The sequence below is a fragment of the Moschus berezovskii genome, chromosome 2 (genome assembly GCF_049115385.1).
Source record: "Moschus berezovskii isolate FMDL1 chromosome 2, NW_MosBer_1.0, whole genome shotgun sequence".
Classification (NCBI taxonomy): Eukaryota; Metazoa; Chordata; class Mammalia; order Artiodactyla; family Moschidae; genus Moschus; species Moschus berezovskii.
This window is the reverse complement of record NC_142461.1, coordinates 72,700,801-72,719,922: the sequence shown is the minus strand read 5'-3', so window position 1 is coordinate 72,719,922 and position 19,122 is coordinate 72,700,801. Positions and strand designations below refer to the sequence as shown.

The window sequence follows — 19,122 nt, the reverse complement described above, 5'->3', positions numbered from 1 at the left end:
CCTCTACACCTGACAGGGAAGAACAGAGATGCATGTGGGTCAAAGATGAGCCAGGTGCCAGAGGAGCTGGCTTGTCTGAGAAAATTCTTACAGAGAGGAAAGAAGAGATGTACTACAGTGCCCACCCATCCCTGTTCCTCTCCTAGATGCAAAGGGGGAGCTTTCCACAAAGAGCCTAAGGGAAATTGTCAAACAAGCCAGGGGCTTAAGCACAGTCAGCTTTGCTCAGTGTGTCTCAGGTTCCTATGACCCAGCCCAGCTGCTCATTTTTTGTTTTTTCTTTGTAGAGGAAAGCTGTCAGCTAACTCTGGAAAGTATTTGTTCTCATTAGCTGGGCCTGCGAGGGTGTGATTATTTGCAACCCAAGTGCTGAGGGCAAGATACTATGATGAAGGCAGGGGCCCATTTCCAGGGATTATCTTGTGAGACTATTAGAGGTTGCAGGTACAAGCTCCGAACAATTGTTCTGTTCATGCATATGAGAAGCGTAGCTATTAAAAGTCCTAACAAAACCCAAGAAACTATCCTTATAGACAGTACCAAGGAAAGCATTTGTATCACTTGCCTGTTTTTCTGCAAAGAACCTGTGGGCCCTTCTGGGCAATAGAACCCCATGTCAGTAGGTAAAGAAATAATGCATTTGTGTATCTTTGTTCAGTTTTCGGGAAGAGCAAACAATTGTCCAAAATATATGCCAAAAGTAACTGTATCAGAAATAGAGTCTGTAAGCCTATAGGGCAAACATACTTGGATTGCAAAGATATAACATATTTACTCCTGCAGGCTTTTACAGATAAGATACTCGTTTATGACTCCTGTTAAATCATGTAGAGAGCTATTTTATGTGACCACCATTCCACAGACTGGTTTAAGTGAGGGGCCAGTTCTGAGGAAGAAAAGAAAATATTGATATTAGGCAGTTTTATGAGAATGTAAATCAAATCCAAAGGTTTCTATACAAAAGAATTAAATTATTTATGGTATAAATTAAGTTTAGTACATTGCTTCTGACTTAAGCAGCATGAATAAAGTTCTTCTGTTTTTTGGGTTTTCTTTTTAATTTGCAAGAATAAAATAGATGGTATGTAGTTTGACTTTAAATTCTCATGAATTTGAGTGAACGTTTAAAAACTGAAAGGTTTTCAATATTATGCTGTTGGTCAATTTGTGTGGGTGGGCTGAGTGACATCACCATTGTGATCGTATAAATGAAGTGATAAAAAGAAACAGCACGGGTTACAGAAGATGACTTATTTTAGTCTGCAGTAATTCTTAGACATCTTCTTTAACTTGGACTGGACTAAAAGAAATACCTGATAATACTTTTTCTTCAAGACTATAGTTAGTTTCAGTAAAAAGCCTTTCTTTTAAACTTAATGTCAGCAATGTAAATTTGAAAAGGATTCTGATAGGAAAACAATTCCCTCTTGTACATATCAATTATATAGGTAATCTGATTTTAGTCATTTACTACTTGTAGTGTGAATGTCTGCTAACCACAAATAGATGACAGCCTCTATTATAATTTTCAGTGATGCTTACTGGTAGCCAGCTGTCACTGAGGATATGCTATTTTGCCAATATTGAGTCAAGAAGCAAATTCCATGACAACGTTTTTACCATAATCTATTCCAGTATACTAAAAAAAGAAATGAACATACACAATTTAGTATCAACAAAAATTTAATTTGTTATCAAGAGAAAGAGAAGATAGAAGTGTGGTCTTTAGTCTTTGGTTAAATGTGAGAATTAGCCAGATGATTACAAGTTTATCACACTTATAACTGTGTTCTTGCCTACCTCTTACCAACTATGTTCCTTTTGAAACCAAGAAACACATCCCAATCATAGATACTCTGCAAATTTATATTGGATAAGTGAAGGAAGAAATGAATGAACAGAAATATTTAGGATATTTAAATAGCCTGACTTGGTCTTTAATGTTGTCAGTTTCGATTATCACACTAAATGTTTACCATATATGTATGTACTGACTAAAAATTTCCATATAATTCACCTATCTACCATAATTTTATCAATAGTAGCCATATGGGTATATAACTTTAAGATTGTGGTGAAGTTTAATAAGTGACTCTCTGTGAAGTGTTTTTGAAATCTGCAGGTGAAAAAGAAATCTTAGTATAAATACATGTAGAAAGATGATTAGTTTTCAGAGAAAATGCCAGATCCTTGAAATATGAGGGGTGTGTTATTGATTTTTCACATGGCCTTTAACTGGAATTGTGTCACATGCCCATTCCTAAGTCAGTCCCTGAAAGGGAATGAAATTACCAACACCAATTCACCGTTCACCTCCTAGGGCCAAGAGGGATCCAGCTTTTCTTACTGTCCCAAACCACCTGCTACCTGAAGAAAATTAGGGTTCTAGTAATAAGTAATAATTTTATTTAGTTGTATATTAGAAGAAACTAAACATAACAGTGGATATTTTATTTCTATCTCATATGCAAATTCAGAAATAGAAAGTGCAGCTCTATACATCTTCAGGACAAGGCTCATTCGATTTTTCTGCACCCAAGTACTTAATATGTGACTTTCATTTTCAAGATGGCTGCTGAAGCTCCAGCCATTGCTTTCATATCCCAGCTAGGAAAATAAAGAATAAAGATTGGCCCTCTTTTTTTTTTTATGTTACTGCCTATCTATCAGTCCAAGAAAATAGACTGCCTGCAACTCATTGGGCCAAATTTTTTCACACAGTTATAAGGGGGTTGGGAAATGCATTTGTATGTATCCAGGCAAAAAAATCAGGGGAAGAAGGGGAAAATAAAGAATAGAGTAAGCAACTATCAGACTCTCTTATAGGTAGTAACAACAGAGGATAATATAAACGAAGATGTGGAAGAGGAAAGCAAAGCGTATATAGGAATGAAGGAGTTACCCCTACTCTGCATTTTCCACCTACCTCTATTGCAAGTAATTTCAGGCAATGAAATAGTCACACAGCAAAGGAATGGGAAGGAGAGGCAAAGGGCATTGTAAATCAGCAGTGTAAAACTGTATATACATAATTAGGATCATGTTTTGCACTATATCATTTTTTAGCCTTCTTAAAGTACTTTACATATGAAAGGATATTATTTTTCCAAATATGGAAATGTGAGAGTCAAGGTATGAATGATCTTTCCAGCCTAACCATCTTAATTAGCAACAAGGTCACCTTTGGAAAATGCAAAATATTAACTAGAAGGATAGGCTTATTATGGAAAGAATCAAATCCTCTAGAAGTAGAGGAAAGAGCCAGACAAGGAGCTCATTAGCTTTGGGAAACTTATTGGTAAATTAGAGTCTGTGCATATAAGGTCTCATTATTATAATCAGCAATTCTTTTTTTTGTTTGTTTTTTAAAGGTAGCCAACCAGGTTGTGCAAGCTCTGCTCACTCAAAAGGTAGGTCACTTTCTGGCTTTATTATTTTCACTTATGTGAATAGATTGGAACTCACATTGTCAAACTAAAGGAAACTATGAGTGATAGGTGCAATACTTTTCCATTTATTCAGTTAGGTTAAAATTGTATGCGTTTTAGATGGCATATGAACATCAATGACCAATAGATTCATAAAATTTAAACTCTTGGGAAAGTAATAGAAAGCTTTTTGAAGATGAAAGATTTCCATGGGCCTACCTGGATGAGTAGCAAACCTATCATTTTTATTTAGTAAATGTAAACGTTAAATAAGTTGATGGATTCCTCTGGCCCCTATAAAATGAATAGCCTCTGATGGACAGCATTAACAGAGGCCTAAAATTCAGCAAGAGATATTTGAGGTTAGGAAAGTTATTTAACTTCTCTGGACCTTAATTCCTCTTCTGTAAAACAGAGATAGCAGTGTCCACCTCCCAGAATTGCTGTGGTCACTCTATGAAAAGGAGCAGGAAGAGCTGTTCCCACAGGAAAAGCTTTGTGGTAAAGATAAAGCAAATGGTGGTACTATATACTTGAAAGTTGCTGAGAGTAGATCGTAAGCCTTCTCTCCACAATTTTTTTTAAGAGAGTTAACTATGTGTAATGATGAATGTGTTAATTATTTTGCTCTTGGTAATCATTCTACCATGTAATGTATATCAAATTATCACATCTTACACATTAAGTATATACAATTATATATGTGAATTTCTCCTCAATAAAGTTAGGGGAAAAACAAATGTTAATCTCTGAGCTTGAAATTTTTATAGCTTCTCCTTTGTTGCCAATCTTATTCTGCCTTCAGATCACGTTATTGGGGCAGAATGGGTAAATCAGGTAGTTTGCCCACACTTAGCTAGTTTGGTGAATTTTATTGAACATTTCGCATCTCTTTCCATGGTCTATCTGAGAGGCTGAATTCTAGTTCCTTCTGATTTTGTTTATTCTGAGTTACTGCTCTGTGAGATAGAGATATCCTCTTAAAAGAAAATGTGGGAACATGTGACTTGTTCAGGCAGATGTGACTTAGGAGAGCAAAATCACTTATGGCATTTAAATTTTTTTAACTGAAAACAATTTTAGGGGTTGACTACATCTCATGAATGTACTTAAATAAATATTATTTTAAATGCATGCTATAAAGGCATTGTGATAACAGTTTTGCTAGACTTTCTCCCCCGACTACTTCTGTCAAAATATCATGCTTCCTGGTAAAAATGATTTTAACCAGTTCAGATTTTACATTAACATTACATGAAGAGAGAGATTTGAGCACACTTATTAGGTTAGAGGTAGATTCAATTGTGAATAACAAAAATCCAAAATAATGGTGGCTTAAATCAGGAAGCATAAAATTAAATCAGTTATTTACTTCTCAGATCTAAATCTGCAGGTGGGGAGTACATAGCCAGCATGATGTCTTTGCTCCATAAAATTCATAGGGTCACTGGCATCATGGTTTCTATCTTGTTATTCTGTGGGATGTGGCCTCCATTTCCACAGTTACTTCATGGTCCAAAATGGCTGTTCTACCTCCAGTCATCACATTAATATTTTAGCCATCAGGAGGAAATGAAAGCCAAAGAAAAGGAAGAGGGTAAAAGACACACACCACCTATCTTTTAAGAGAGACTTCTAAAAGTTTACATACCTCCGTGTTTACAAACTTTAATTACACAACCACACCTAAGGAAGCCAATGATGGAGTCTTTCTTCTGGGTATATGCCCAGTTGAAAAGTGATTGTCACCTGATTGTAGAAGGGGAGAAACAGATGTTGAAGGACAAATCATGAATTCTGTCACAACATATTTGAATACTTTTTCTCTCTTTCAAAGGCTTTAATTTCTCAATTGCTTTCCTCCGGTTGGAAACTCGACACTCATTTAATTACAGATGTAAGGAATGCCAGGGATCACTCTTGCAGCTCTGTGTGTAACTGTTGAAAGACTTCTCATGCCTGTCTTTTTTAATGGTGCTTCAGCCTGTCTTTTTTAATGGTGCTTCAGAAAAGAGACAAGAAAACCGTCTGGCACAATATATAGGAAAATGGGACCTTTCAGGTCAGCCACAAAAAAATAGCTATACAAATTCAAGTAATAACTAGTAAACAGATAAATCTACCTTGGTACAGTTAAGCAGTAAGGCACAAAAAGATGTGCTACTGTGAGATAGCATACCTCAGGGACGCTGTGAGCAGGAACAGATGCCAGAGCTTTCAGAGCTTCCAAAAGAATCATGTTCTGCAGAAACGTGCACCTCCCAGTTTTTATAGAGACTGTAAAATTGCTACAAAAAGACTAAAATTTCTTTTTAATTAAGAGCACAATATGGGAAATAAGATATACTCCAAAAGCAGATGAGAAACCTCATTCTAGAGTGATGTAGCTGGTGCAGAGTGAAAAACAGAAATCTTGAGTGAATTATCTAAGTCACACACACACACACACACACACACACACAGCCATTATCGTCATAACCATACAGTTACGGAATATATCATTTGTTGTGATGCAAAGGCAAATCTCCCATGACTTCTGTTCCTCCCTCAGCAACCAAAAAAGTATTTTGCTGGCATACTGTGAATTGGCCCTGATAAGTATCTTGAAGTCACAGAGTATATTTCCTTTCTAATACTGATAGGAAAAAAAAAAGATGTCTCTATAAATTTAGCAGTTTCTGTTAAATGTATTGATATATATCATGTCCTAGTAAAGTAATTCCGTTTATCTCAAAAATCTACGGGTTCTCTTAAGAGAGCTGACTGTTCCTCCTTTAGATCAATAACGTTAAAGTGACAGCATTAAACAGCTCAGTTCCAATTATTCCTCCAAATCATAGGTACAAGCCTGTAAGTGCAATCAGTAATCTGAGCCAAAGTCATATTTTTGTCTGAAATATTTTTTGTCTTCATTAAGACAATTATACACACTGAAAATTTAACTCTTCTATGTTCTTTTTTTAATTTTTTTTTTTTGCCACTAACACAAAATTGGAAGAAAGGCATTTTTCCCTCTAGTTATTTTACAGTAGTGTATCAACAACCTTGGTCTTATCTTCATGTTCTTTAAAATAACCAAATATTCATAGTATTTTTTAATTTTCCAACAAGCATTAAGGCTCTTATATGGTGAAATCTAGCAACACAGCCATCCAGATAGAAGCAGAACACTTTTTTGTAGCTTTAAACTAAAAGAACTCCCAACTCCTATGTATTTCCCTTGTAGAAAGAGCAGTTGGGCCATCTGGGTCCACTTTTCTAGCAATGGTGTGTGTGTGGGATCTGGTTTCCTGAGTCTGTTTATATTTACTGTGCACTTAGAGGAATCAGACTCCACGTCTAGCACTTTAAATGCACAAAATCATTTGGTTTTCACCACAGTCTTGTGAGCAGGATGATAAAGATAATTTCCCCATGGTTCCAGTTGCTACAAGTGGCAAAGCCCTCATGTTAACCTGGGGTTATTGCACTCATACTCCATGCCCTTATCCTTTGCACCACTCAGCCTCCACAATCCCTTTCAGTCACTTAATGTTTTCCCCACTGTAGTTCAGCAAGCAAGGAGACACTGTGAAATTCAACAGATGGGTTGAAATCCAATCATTAGTCACATATGATTGCAAGAAATAAAAGGGCAATGTCACAGGTGGATTTCTTAAAACTTTTGGAAGCATTGCCAGCCCTTGCTAGCAAGGACATTCAGGATCTGACTTGCATGGAGTCAAAAGTGACTGTAAATTTGGAGCTCTTTCCAAATCAAGTTTTCTTAGAATCAGTCTTATTTTTGGATGATAGAATTTCCCAACTGCCAGGGACCTTAGTGAACATTTAATCTTGAGCTTGTCAACTAGCTTTGATAATAGGCTCAATTTACTGTAATTATATAAACTGTCTAGCCATCACCCAGATTAAAAATGTTTTAATCTGAATGCCTTTTGGATGAAGGCTTCCACTATTCAGTTTGCCACAAGACTCAGCACTTCCCATTGATTAGAACTGGCCTGATTCAGTGATACAATTATGTTACCTGTCTCACCGTTTTAAGTGTTTGATGTTGAGGTCCTTGGTTGGTCTGAGATGTGAACAATCTTTTCCAGCAATAGCTTTTTTTTTTTTTTTGACTGAAGTATTAGCATTCTTAGAAGAGATAGGGATATGAGTGACAGACACTGAAAAGGACTGTGACAAGTATAGGCTGGTGGATGTGGTGTCCAGTGAGTCTCAGGGAAGGATTGAGGTGGCGGCCTTGACAAGCCACCTCATGTAGCAGCTTAGGCATCCCTTGTCTTGAAAGCCTGATTTTGTGCAGTAACTTCATTTATAGATGAGGAAACTTGAGGCCTAACCAGAGTAAGTAACTTCCTCAAGATCGTGTAGGTAATAGGGACCAGAGTCCAAGCCCCTTAACTCTCAATCCAATGTATTCCCATAATACATACTACCTCTGAAATAGTTATACCAGTAGAGTAGCATTTTACATGATAAAATCAAATTTCAATAGTTTTGAATAATGATCTAGCAGTAATATCAGTATACATCAAGCTTCTAAGCAACCAACATTTTCCTAACTTTCCTTTAGCCTGTAGCTGGTAATGGTTTTGCTCTCAGTGCATAAAGTAACCATACTCCATAGCTACTCCATAGCAGTGAATCCAGAATCTGGTTCAGCCCCAAGCACAGGGGAAACTTGTTAGCAGTGCTGTGTGTGGATCCTCCAGGGAAGTTGTGGCTTGGGATCATTAAGATACATAGGACCCTTTTAGACCAGTATACCACATTGCTCAGTATACTTTCCCCACACATCCAGCTGTAATGTCTTACTTTGTTTTCAGTTGAGAGTGGTATGTAGATTACAAATAAAACTGTTAATTTCCTTGAACCCAAAGACCACTGTACTTACTTACATGAGATGAAATGTAGTCAAATCTTTGGCATTGTTTACTTCCTGATAACAATTATACAACACATTCCCTTTTTTGCTTCAAAAGACACAACCCTATATTTTATTTTCAGTGAGGTCCTCTTCTTGAGACCTGAGATGTACTAGGGAGTCAGAGAAAAAGAAGGGTTGTGCGTGAGGGCAGGTGGTCCAGCCCTTATGGGGAGCCATGATCTCAGAGGCTGGCATCTAAACAGAAAAGTTCTTTAGTTTCTAAAGCTTTTCCTGGGAGGCATAGTGTAGTTCCCATCTCTGTAACTGACAGAGTCAGCATTAATGGTCCTTTCCGTTCCGTTCCATCGCTCAGTCGTGTCCGACTCTTTGCGACCCCATGGACTGTAGCCTACCAGGCTTCTCCGTCCATGGGATTCTCCAGGCAAGAATACTGGAGTGGGTTACCATTTCCTTCTCCAGGGGATCTTCCCGACCCAGGGATCGAACCCGGGTCTCCCTCATTGGAGGCAGACGCTTTAACCTCTGAGCCACCAGGGAAGCCTAATGGTCCTTTCACCCTGCCTCAAAATGTCCTATGCACCTTTATGTCAGTGGGTTCTCATTGTGAGCCCAGAGGAAGAAAAGACGGCCAGCTGACACTCTCTGCCCAGGTCTCACTGTAGTAGTCAGAAAAATTGTTGTTTTTCTCTCTCTCTCTTTCCATATATCCAGTCTGGTTGACTTATGTATATGCACATGGGCACACACATAGTTTTGATTATAGTTTCTTGGGGTGAGAGTTGTCTGGCAGCATTTACCATCCACAGCTTGAGTGAAGAAAGGAAGAATGTTAGAACAACACAGAATATTCTTTAATGTCTACAAATTTTCTCTGCAGCTCATGTGTATTGGTCAGTGATGATAAGACTTGCATCGCATTCCTAAAGCCGTTTGTTTTCCCCTCTTCTGTGTACTGATCTAGATAAGCCAAGAGTTATAAATGGTTCTCAAGGTCAATAAATTGTGTTCCTGCTAATGAACTTTTACTGCCTTAAGTAATAGTAATGGCCATGGAAATTTGGGCACTGGTACAAAAACTCGTTATAGAATATATTGATTTTTTTCCCTTCTATGTTTTTTTTTTAAAGACTCATTTGAAGAGATCTTTTCAACTTATTTTCAGTTTTGCTGCTAAAAACAGTTGCTGGTATTCCTTACAAGTCTGCTTTCTCCTTGCAAATCCACACTCATATGCTTCTGTCTCCACCCCTCCCTCTGCAAGAGAGAATGATTGTGTTTTCCCACCCAATAGGTACTATTAATATTTATTTACCTCACAGTCAAGTTTTATTAATTGCTTAATTAGCAGTAGTGAAAACAATTAGTGTTTGGGAGCAGGGAGTGTTACATACATGGTAAGAGCAAAAATTAGCATAAGTGAAACACAGAGGTTGAATTCTAAATAAAGACAACCAATCTAGCCTTTTAATTTGAGCAGTGCCTAGGCCTCCAAAAGAGCCTCTGCCAAGTGGCATGCGCGTTTACGAGTACACACACCCACTGCCCCTACTTTACAACCACTGCTTTCCTAGAGCTTATACCTGGGTGCCTTGCTCTGACATGACATTCCTTTGCTCTGCTCTTCATTAATAGGCAGCAATCAGTTGGAAACATCCTAAGCATAGGCTTCCTATTTACCTAAAAAGGTGAGGGGAGTATAATCTGTGCCCTGAGCTATTATACCATGCCCTGTCTCTTTGCTTTCTGTAAGTAGATTGGATAAGCCTAGAAATGATGATGCACCTCAGGTAAAGCCTTGGAAGATATTAATAGATCTCTCTCTAGCTGAACACTCAGGTTGCCACATGGTTATATATGGCACACCCCTACTCACCTCTGTGACTCCGGGGAGCAGAGCTGTGGACTGGCACCTTGTCTTGCTTGCAGAGCCTTAAGTAAGATCTTAGGTGCCCTTAGTTGCCCAACCTGTAGTTGCCCCACATCAGAATATATAGATGGATAAACTAGTAATATATCCCACCATCACAAGAGAGTAAAAGAATTCACCATCATCTTCCCCTTTAACAACATAATCACACAAGTTTACTAAACTCCTACCACTCTGTGGAGTCCTGTACTAGATGGTGAAAGAAGTGTCAGACAATATGCTCATGCTGGTGTTTCTGTATCTTCTTACGCTTTTTGAGGAACATGTTACCTAATTGACAACATTAAGTTCAAAGCATAAAAGAAAATCAACACAAAGCAGTATGTGAAATTAACTAAATGTCACAGAAGAAGCATTGAGGGCTTACTGGAGTTCAGAAAAGGGAGCAGATAAAAATGGAGGATACCAGATTAAAGCATCAGGAAGGAGACAGAATTTGAGCTGGTTATCACCCAAAGAACCAGGCTTGGACTGGAAGAATGAGGAGGTGGATGAGAAGCCAGAGGGAGGTGAGGCAGGAAGGATGGTGTCAGAATACATGACACTTTCGAGAACAAGCAGACCCTTGTTCTTCACATGGTAAGAGCAGAAGCCTGTTTAAAAGAAAAAAAAAAATCATGAAATAGTGTAAGATAAAGTTTAAAATACAGAAAGGGGTCAGCTTTTGAAGAACCTTGCCTTGGGGCTTTATTCTACCTGGTCTTTCTTGAACCTCATCAGAGGATGTAGACATGTCAGTACAAGTATCTTTATTGTAAGTTTGTTTGGAAAGAAGCTCCTTGGTGGGTTTCCAGAGAATCCAAAAGCTCTGTTTTCTCAGCTCCCCTCATGAAAACTGAGGGAGAGTTCTTGGTGGTTGCGCTATTTATTATTCAAAAGAGCTGCCCTAAGGGGATGCCGAGGTATGGTTCTTTCACTTATTCCCGAGCACTGAGACCAGAACACCCCCAAAAGATATGAAAATCCACTAGTGTAGAGGATGGGAAAGTTCCAAGCGGCCTTGTAAGCCTTCACTTCACAGTTGCTTCACTCCATCTAAATGCATCACTGATTCAATTAGCGACCACATTGAGAAGTTCAGCTCATTTCCACAAATAACAGCGAAGGGCCCCGTCAAAAGTGATAGTTTCTTTAGTTCATCAAATCTCTATTCACTGCAAAAACATTACTGTCCTTGTGGCTTGTGCTTGATGATTGCTTTTATGAAGACAGTGAAAAGGCCAAATATATAGGTGGAAGCTTAAATTGACTTTGTATCACTGAGATTTACCATCATTAAAAATAGCATGCTAGATTAATGCATTTCTGATTTCAAGGTGCTGTTTTGTTGTGTTGGGTTTTTTTTTTTATATTGGCTTTCCTGAACATAATAATTCTATCAGACAATGGGCTGTAGAAGAAAATATTATGTGTGATTTATTTCTGGGGGTTTGAAGACTAAAAATACTATTTTTTACTAATGTGTCTGAAATAGCACATGAAATATGGTTATAATATGCAAAGTATCTTTCAATTTTAGACTTTCTTTTCCTTTCAATGTGTTTTTTGCAGGATCTGAGGGAGGAATGTCTAAAGTTGAAAACAAGAGTGTTTGATTTGGAACAACAGAATCGAACGCTAAGCATCCTTTTCCAACAGCGAGTCAGACCAACTTCTGATCTCCTCCTCCAGGTATGTGTTTTTGTGGAAAACAGTCTTCGCTACTGAAATGCTATTGACAAGAAGTGACTTAAGTTCAAAAGTTACCACCGTCTTCATGGGCAAAACATACTGCCTCAGAACATCCATTTTCTCCCCTCTCAAGGGGTGTCATTAAAATTGAATGTCTCTTAAATCTCTGACTCCTTAAAGATAATTTTGGTAAAGAAATGCATCAACAAACAATAAACAGGTAAAAAGGAAACAATCAGAGGTATCCTCTGCTTAACTCAGTGAAACCGGGATGTTGAGTCAGAAAATAATTGATTGCTTTGGGAACCAGCATTAGTACATTTGCACTCCTTGATGAGCAAGGCAGAGTTTTATGTAATGGCCAAAGAGCATTTCTTTATTTCAAACACTCTGTAATAATAATAATAAAAAAAAAACAGCTGGGGTTTTTTCCACTTTCATATCTCTCTCTATGCAGCCTGCCTCCTCACAAGCTAAGACGTCCTCCACTCTGCCTCAGTATTTTACAAGTTCTCTTTGTCTAAGTGTTCTCACTGAACTCTTTAAGTTGCCTTCATAACAGGCAAAGTCATGGAAAGTCAGACCATTTGAATCATTTTGAAGCTGTCCCTGAGAAAGTGCTAGAAAATATATCTGAGTGCAGGAAGACACATGGATTGGCAGAGGGGTCTAGAAAGCTGATATTTGCCATTGCCTGTTTTTTTAAAAATCCTCTTAATGTGCATATTTGCTCAAACAAGCTCCAGTGAGCCTTGCTCAGAGCCCTTTTGAGACCAAGCTGGCATGGAGTATGTGGGATTTCACAGGAGCAGTGTACGGCGTGTGAAGGATAAACCCCAGCGGCCTGCTCTAATTGGCGAAAGGGAAGGAGAAAGAGATATGCTCTTGGCTAGCCTGTCCAGTACTGTAACCACTGGCCAAATGGTGCTATTGAAATTTTAAATTAAGTTTCTATGTCAAACTCGTCAGATTGCAAGTGTTGAAAGTCAACACATGACCAGCAGCTACCATATTCAGTTCAGTTCAGTCGTTCAGTCGTGTCCGACTCTTTGCAACCCCATGAATCACAGCACGCCAGGCCTCCCTGTCCATCACCATATTACACAGTGTTTGTATAGAACATTTCTGTCATCTAGAAAGTTCGGCATGTTTCCAGATGGTTGAAACGGTGTTGCTAATTTACCCCCTGAACTTTGACACAAACATCTTCGCCCGACTCCTCAGGGAAATAATGAGAAATTGTAGTTCATGTCATAGAAAGAAAGATGTTTGGTAAAGCCTCTCTTTAAAATGTAATACCCCCCCACACAAATGAAAAGAGCTCTCTGAATTGTAAAATGGATCTCATCTCTTAAATTAATTTTCTCCCTGCTTTATCTATCAGTGCTTAATTCATAATTTATGGGTCACAAATTGTGTGGGAAAAAACCATCTATCTCTATTCTGTTTCCTGATCCCAGCCACGATAAATGTTGGTCAGAGAGAATCTTGCATCTGTAAAAAGTTGTATCTCATTTGCTCTCTTATAATCAAGATCCAATATTGTAATTACTTTTAACAGCTGTTGCATGTTCATGAGTTCTTCCGTTTTGCCTGTTTTAACTTGAGACTTTTCTGGAATAACTTTTAAGGATCTCTAGTCCCTGCTTACCCACTCCAGTGTTCTTGCCTGGAGAATCCCAGGGACGGGAGCCTGGTGGGCTGTCGTCTATGGGGTCGCACAGAGTCGGACACGACTGAAGTGACTCAGCAGCAGCAGCAGTTCCTGCTTATGAATCACGATGGTTTATTTTCACAGTAAGCACATGTGCCATAGATATTTAAGCTATTTCATTAGCTGTCACAAATTTCTTAAATACACAGCCAAATGGCAGAGGATGGTGTTTGTTCTAACAATAGAACTCAGTATTTATTCATTGGGTATTTTCCGCCAACACACTATTTCTCCCCAAATAGATCTCCTTTCCAGGAGCCATTCTAGTTTAAATGAAATTTGTAAAAGATGGACTGACAATATTAGTAGTTTTGTGAGGTAGAATAAAAAGGGTGATGCCTGCCTTCTAACATGTAAGAACTCACAATCATAGACAAAGTTGCTGGCTTTTCAGGTGGTCTGTTCCTCATGTGACCTGTGTTTTTGTTTTTTTCTTTCTGATGGCATAAATGTGTATCATGGAGCATGGGCTAAAGTAGAAACAATGTTAGTTTGCTTTGCTTGCACCCACGGAAGCTCTGTAATTATTTGTTGATTGAAATAAATGACCCAGATTCATTCTGTAAGCTGGAGAGTTACTTTACATACACTTAAGAGAGGTTTACACCCCTACCTCTTCTGAACGTTTCCTGTCTGTGTGGATGCTTTGGAACTCTGCAACCATGCTGGTCCAGCCCAGTCTGTTGGAGGGCATGGCTGGTGAGTGCAGCAAATCCATCAGTATGCCTGGTCCTGAGTATGATAGATGTTTTAGGTTCTGCCCATGGACTACAGGTTCAGTACAATTTTTCATCCTATCTTAAAATCTGCATTAATTGTCATCTGCTGAATACAGTCTAATGATTCTGTATAATCTGAGTAGCTACCTAAAGAGAGATACAGAAAGAAGATTGTTGAACACATTGTGAGTTTAGTAGATACATTGTAAGTAATGGAAAAGAAAATAATTTATAAAAATAGTTAATTCTTTGTCCCTCAAAAATAGAGAATGAGAGGGTTACCTGGATATTATTTAGCATATTCTGATATAGGAGGAATAAAAAAGGTTAGTTCTAAGGGTTGTCAGATTCTCGGAAACTTACAAAGAGACCCAGGTCAGTGATGGGAAAGAAAAGAAACCTAACCTGAAATTTAAATCTTAAAAATGGCCATAAACTTATCTGTTGGTTCCAGTTTCTAGTAAAGCATCTCTGGGACTTGGACAGTAACAAATCAGATTAAGAAGTTCCTTTATATTAAGAGAAATTTCTAAATTCTAATGAATTAAGAAACTGGTATAGCAAATAAAATCCAAAAGTAACATTCTTAATGGAATTGGAGTCTCCAACTTTATTCAAACTTATTGGTCAGATTAAATAATGCTCACCTTTGTCACTTACAAATCATATTAAATTACACTCTCAATTTACTGAACTGTCAGAGAGCTCTGTACCAAGAATACTTACTTGTCTGACCAGTTGAGTTATGAATGAGTTATGTTTGTAACTCATTCTCACATGACTATCATTTGTCTTGATAATTATGTGGTTTTAAGTACATTATAAACAAATGAAATGTGGTGCACAAAGAACTGTTTCTATAAAACAAAGTTGAATGCTTCAAAAGCATGTAAAGGCATATCTCTAAAAGAGTGGGATCAAATGAGATCCAACCAGTCCATTCTAAAGGAGATCAGCCCTCAGTGTTCATTGGAAGGACCGATGCTAAAGCTGAAACTTCAATACTTTCGCCACCTCATGCAAAGAGCTGACTCACTGGAAAAGACTCTCATGCTGGGAGGGATTGGGGGCAGGAGGAGAAGGAGACGACAGAGAATGAGATGGCTGGATGGCATCACCGACTCGATGGAGGTGAGTTTGAGTGAACTCCGGGAGTTGGTGATGGACAGGGAGGCCTGGCGTGCTGCGATTCATGGGGTCGCTAAGAGTCGGACATGACTGTGACTGAACTGAACTGAACTGAACTGAATGCAAAAACAAAAAAAAATATTGTAGGAGATGGGGAGTTATATTAAATGTGGAGGCACACTGCATGCAAGTTGCTTCTCATGTGGTTTTAAGTTCTTGTTCCACTGTTAAGAAAAACACAACCTAGTTATGTGTTTGATGCCAAAGAAAACATTGGAAGATCTAATAATAGGATCCCTGGAAAAGAAGCAGCCTTGGCCTTATTAAAAAAGAATGTTATTTAACAAGCACATAGTGCTTATGATGCCAAATACTGTTCTCCAACCTTTACAGTGTTCATCAGTGTACTCTCCATTATAGTCCTGTGATGTAGGAACTGTGTCCGTACCCATTTTACAGATGGGGACACTTAGGCACAAAGAGCCTGTGTCACCCAGCGGTAATTGACAGAGTGGAGATTGAAGTCCATGGTCTGGGTCCAGTTGCTCCCTTTCACTTCCCATCTGTGCTCCTTTTGCATGGAACACAAATGGACGTGAGGATCATTTTCTGATTCTGTACTCTGACATTTTGATTAACCAGCCGACTTGTGATCAAGTCAGATCAGAGGGCTTCTGCAGTGTAATCACAGTAAGGAGCCTACCATATTTACCCATTTCGGAAAACCTCTTGCTCTGTGGCATTCACAACTTTCCCCTCTCTTGTGTGTTCTGCCCTGTCTTCTTTTGGACACCTGTGTTATCGTTATATTGATAGGACATTATTCTCATATTTTCTGCCTAACACAGTTTTTTTTTTCTTTTCCTTTTTATCTGATATTTCAAAGGGTCCTATACTCTTATCTTTGGACCAAAATAGAAAGCAAAGAATGTTATAGTGTAGATTATTCTCACGAACAGTTGAGAATCTGACAACTTAGAACCACGGTGTAAAAATTTGCTGTCATTTCTGAGAGTGTTGACTTCTTTTTGCTAGTGTTTTGTTTTATATTATCATTTCAGGTGAGAGGAGACAATTTTAAAATTCTTCTTGTGCTTCTGATGTATTTTCCCTTCCCTGAATTTATTTTCAGAGTATAAATCTCTCCAAGAGTCTTATTTGACAGGACACTAGGCAACACACTTACCTCTCCACCTGTCCTTCAGCAGTGAACCCTGCTTTCTGAGAACCGGTCTGATTCCCCTGCTGTTCAGGGGCCTTCCAGAGTCATGGTGGTCCTTACCGGGCTTCTCCTCTGCTGGCGCGTCCATAGTCTTGGTAATCCATGCCACGGTATAAGCAGTTCACTCGTTGTCCTGTGTACAATTATGGAATCCTAGACTCTCACGGCACTGATGGCGGAGGTCACACAGTGGAGCCCCCATAACTTGGGATGTTATGTTAACTTTTATTTCACCTAAACAGAAATCTCCTGGAGGGTGGCAGCTATGCTGAATGTAGCATTTTACCCACCCACAGTATCGTTCATAATACGTATTCAGTGTATGCTTTGATGGCTTAACCTTAATTCAATATATTTTAATGGAATTTAATTTTGTGTATGTTGGGAGTGGTGTTTCTTTTTGTTTTTTGTATGCAACAATCTAATTGACTTTATTCTTCTAGTTTAATTGAGGTATAACTGACAAATAACATTGAATATTTTAAGGTATACAGTATAATGATTTGATATATGTATATACTGCAAAACGGACATTACAATAAATCTAATTGACATCTGTCACTATGTACAGATTTTTTTTCTTGCAATGACGGCTTTTAAGATTTCCTAGTAGATTTCAAATATGCAGTATAGTATTATTAACCATGGTCACCATGCTGTACATTACATCTCCAGAACCTATTGACCTTAATAACTGGAAGTTGGTACCTTTTTATCCCCTTTATCAGTTTCTCCAACTCCCCATCCCCCACCAATCTGTTATCTCTATGAGTTAGTTTTTTTTTAATTCTACATATAAGTGAGATCATGCAATTTTTACTGTCTGTCCAAATTATTTCACTTAGTATAATGTCCTCCCGGTCCATCCATATTGTCATAAATGGCAAAATTTCATTCTTTTTTATGGCTGAATAGTGTTCTATTATCTATATATATAAATTTATAAATATATCTCTAAAAATATATCAATATATCTTATGAATCAAAAATATACATACCATGTATAACACATTTTCTCTATCCATTTTTCCATCTATGAAGACAGGTTTGGGCTCTTTGGCTGTTTCCCCATTTTGGCTCTTATAAATAATGCTGAAATTAACATGATATACAGATAATCGCTTCTTTGGTATCATCATTTCATTTCTCTTGAGTGTATGGCCCTTAACTGGAATGCTTAGATTATATGGTAGTTCTGTTTGTAATTATTTGAATCATATCCATACTGTTCTCCATTGTGGCTATACCAATTTACATTCCTGCTAACAGCGTACAGGGTTCTTTTTTCTGCACAACCTTAATAGCACTGTTATCTCTTATTTTTTGATAATGCATTCTAACAGGGAAAAAGTGATAACCCATATGATTTTGATTTTCATTTAACTGATGAATAGTGATGTTGAGCACCTTTCTGTGTACCTATTGGTTCTTTGAATATTTTCTTTGAAAAAAGACTTATATCCTTTGCCCACTTTTTAATTGGCTTTGATATTTTGCTTTTGAGTTATATGAGTTCCTTATTTGCTTTAGATACTAACCCCTTACTAGATATGTGACTTGCAAATATTTTCTCCCATTCTGTAGTTTGTCTTTTTATTTTGTTGATGGTTTCCTTTGCAGTGCAGAAGCTCTTTAGTTTGACATAGTCCCACTTATTCATTTTTTATTTTGTTGCTTAAACTTTAGGTGTCATGTCTAAGAAATCATTGCCAAGACCAATGTCCAGGAGTGGTTTTTTTTTTTTTTTTCTGTATGATTTAATTCTAGGAATTTTGTAGTTTCAGGTCTTATATTTAAGTCCATTTGAGTTGATTTTTAAGAATGATATAAGATAGGGGTTTAGTTTAATTCTTTTAAATGTGAATATCCAGTTTTCCCATCACCATTCATTGAAGAGCTTTTCATTTCTCCATTGACCACTTTTGGCTCCCTTCTCAGATATTAGTGATCATATCATGCACAGATTTATTTCAGGATTCTTGATTCTATACCTTTGCTCTGTGTGTCTGTTTTTATGCCAGAACCATACTGTTGTGATTTCCATTGCTTTATAATGTAATTTAAAATCAGGAAGTGTTATTCTTCTAGTTCTGTTCTTCTTTCTCAGGACTCTTTTGCCAATTAAGCATCTTTTGTGATTCCAAACAAATTTTAGGATTTGTTTTCTATTTCTTAAAAAAAAAAAAAAAATTCCACTGGAATCTTGATAAAGGGCTGCTTTGAATCAATATATGACTTAAGTAGTATGGACATTTTAATGATATTAATTTCTCCAATCTATGAACTCAAGATATCTTTCCACTAATTTGTGTCATCTTCAGTTTTTTTCATTAGTGTCTAATAGTTTTCATTGTAGAAATATTACATCTTTTTGGTAAGATTTATTCCTAAGTGTTTTATTCTTTTCAATACTGTTGTA

The 19,122-nt window shown here is 37.6% G+C and overlaps 1 protein-coding gene across 7 annotated transcripts in view; it reads left to right on the top strand.

Moving 5' to 3' along the window:
• NCKAP5 (NCK associated protein 5) overlaps positions 1-19,122 on the top strand; it is a 1,221,671-nt gene that overhangs the window by 975,908 nt on the left and 226,641 nt on the right. For all 7 annotated transcript variants that reach the window (XM_088828978.1, XM_088828971.1, XM_088828976.1 and 4 more), the window contains 2 exons: positions 3,372-3,410; positions 11,801-11,920. In XM_088828978.1, coding sequence (XP_088685104.1) covers positions 3,372-3,410; positions 11,801-11,920 — 159 coding nt within the window. The remainder of the gene's footprint in view (positions 1-3,371; positions 3,411-11,800; positions 11,921-19,122) is intronic.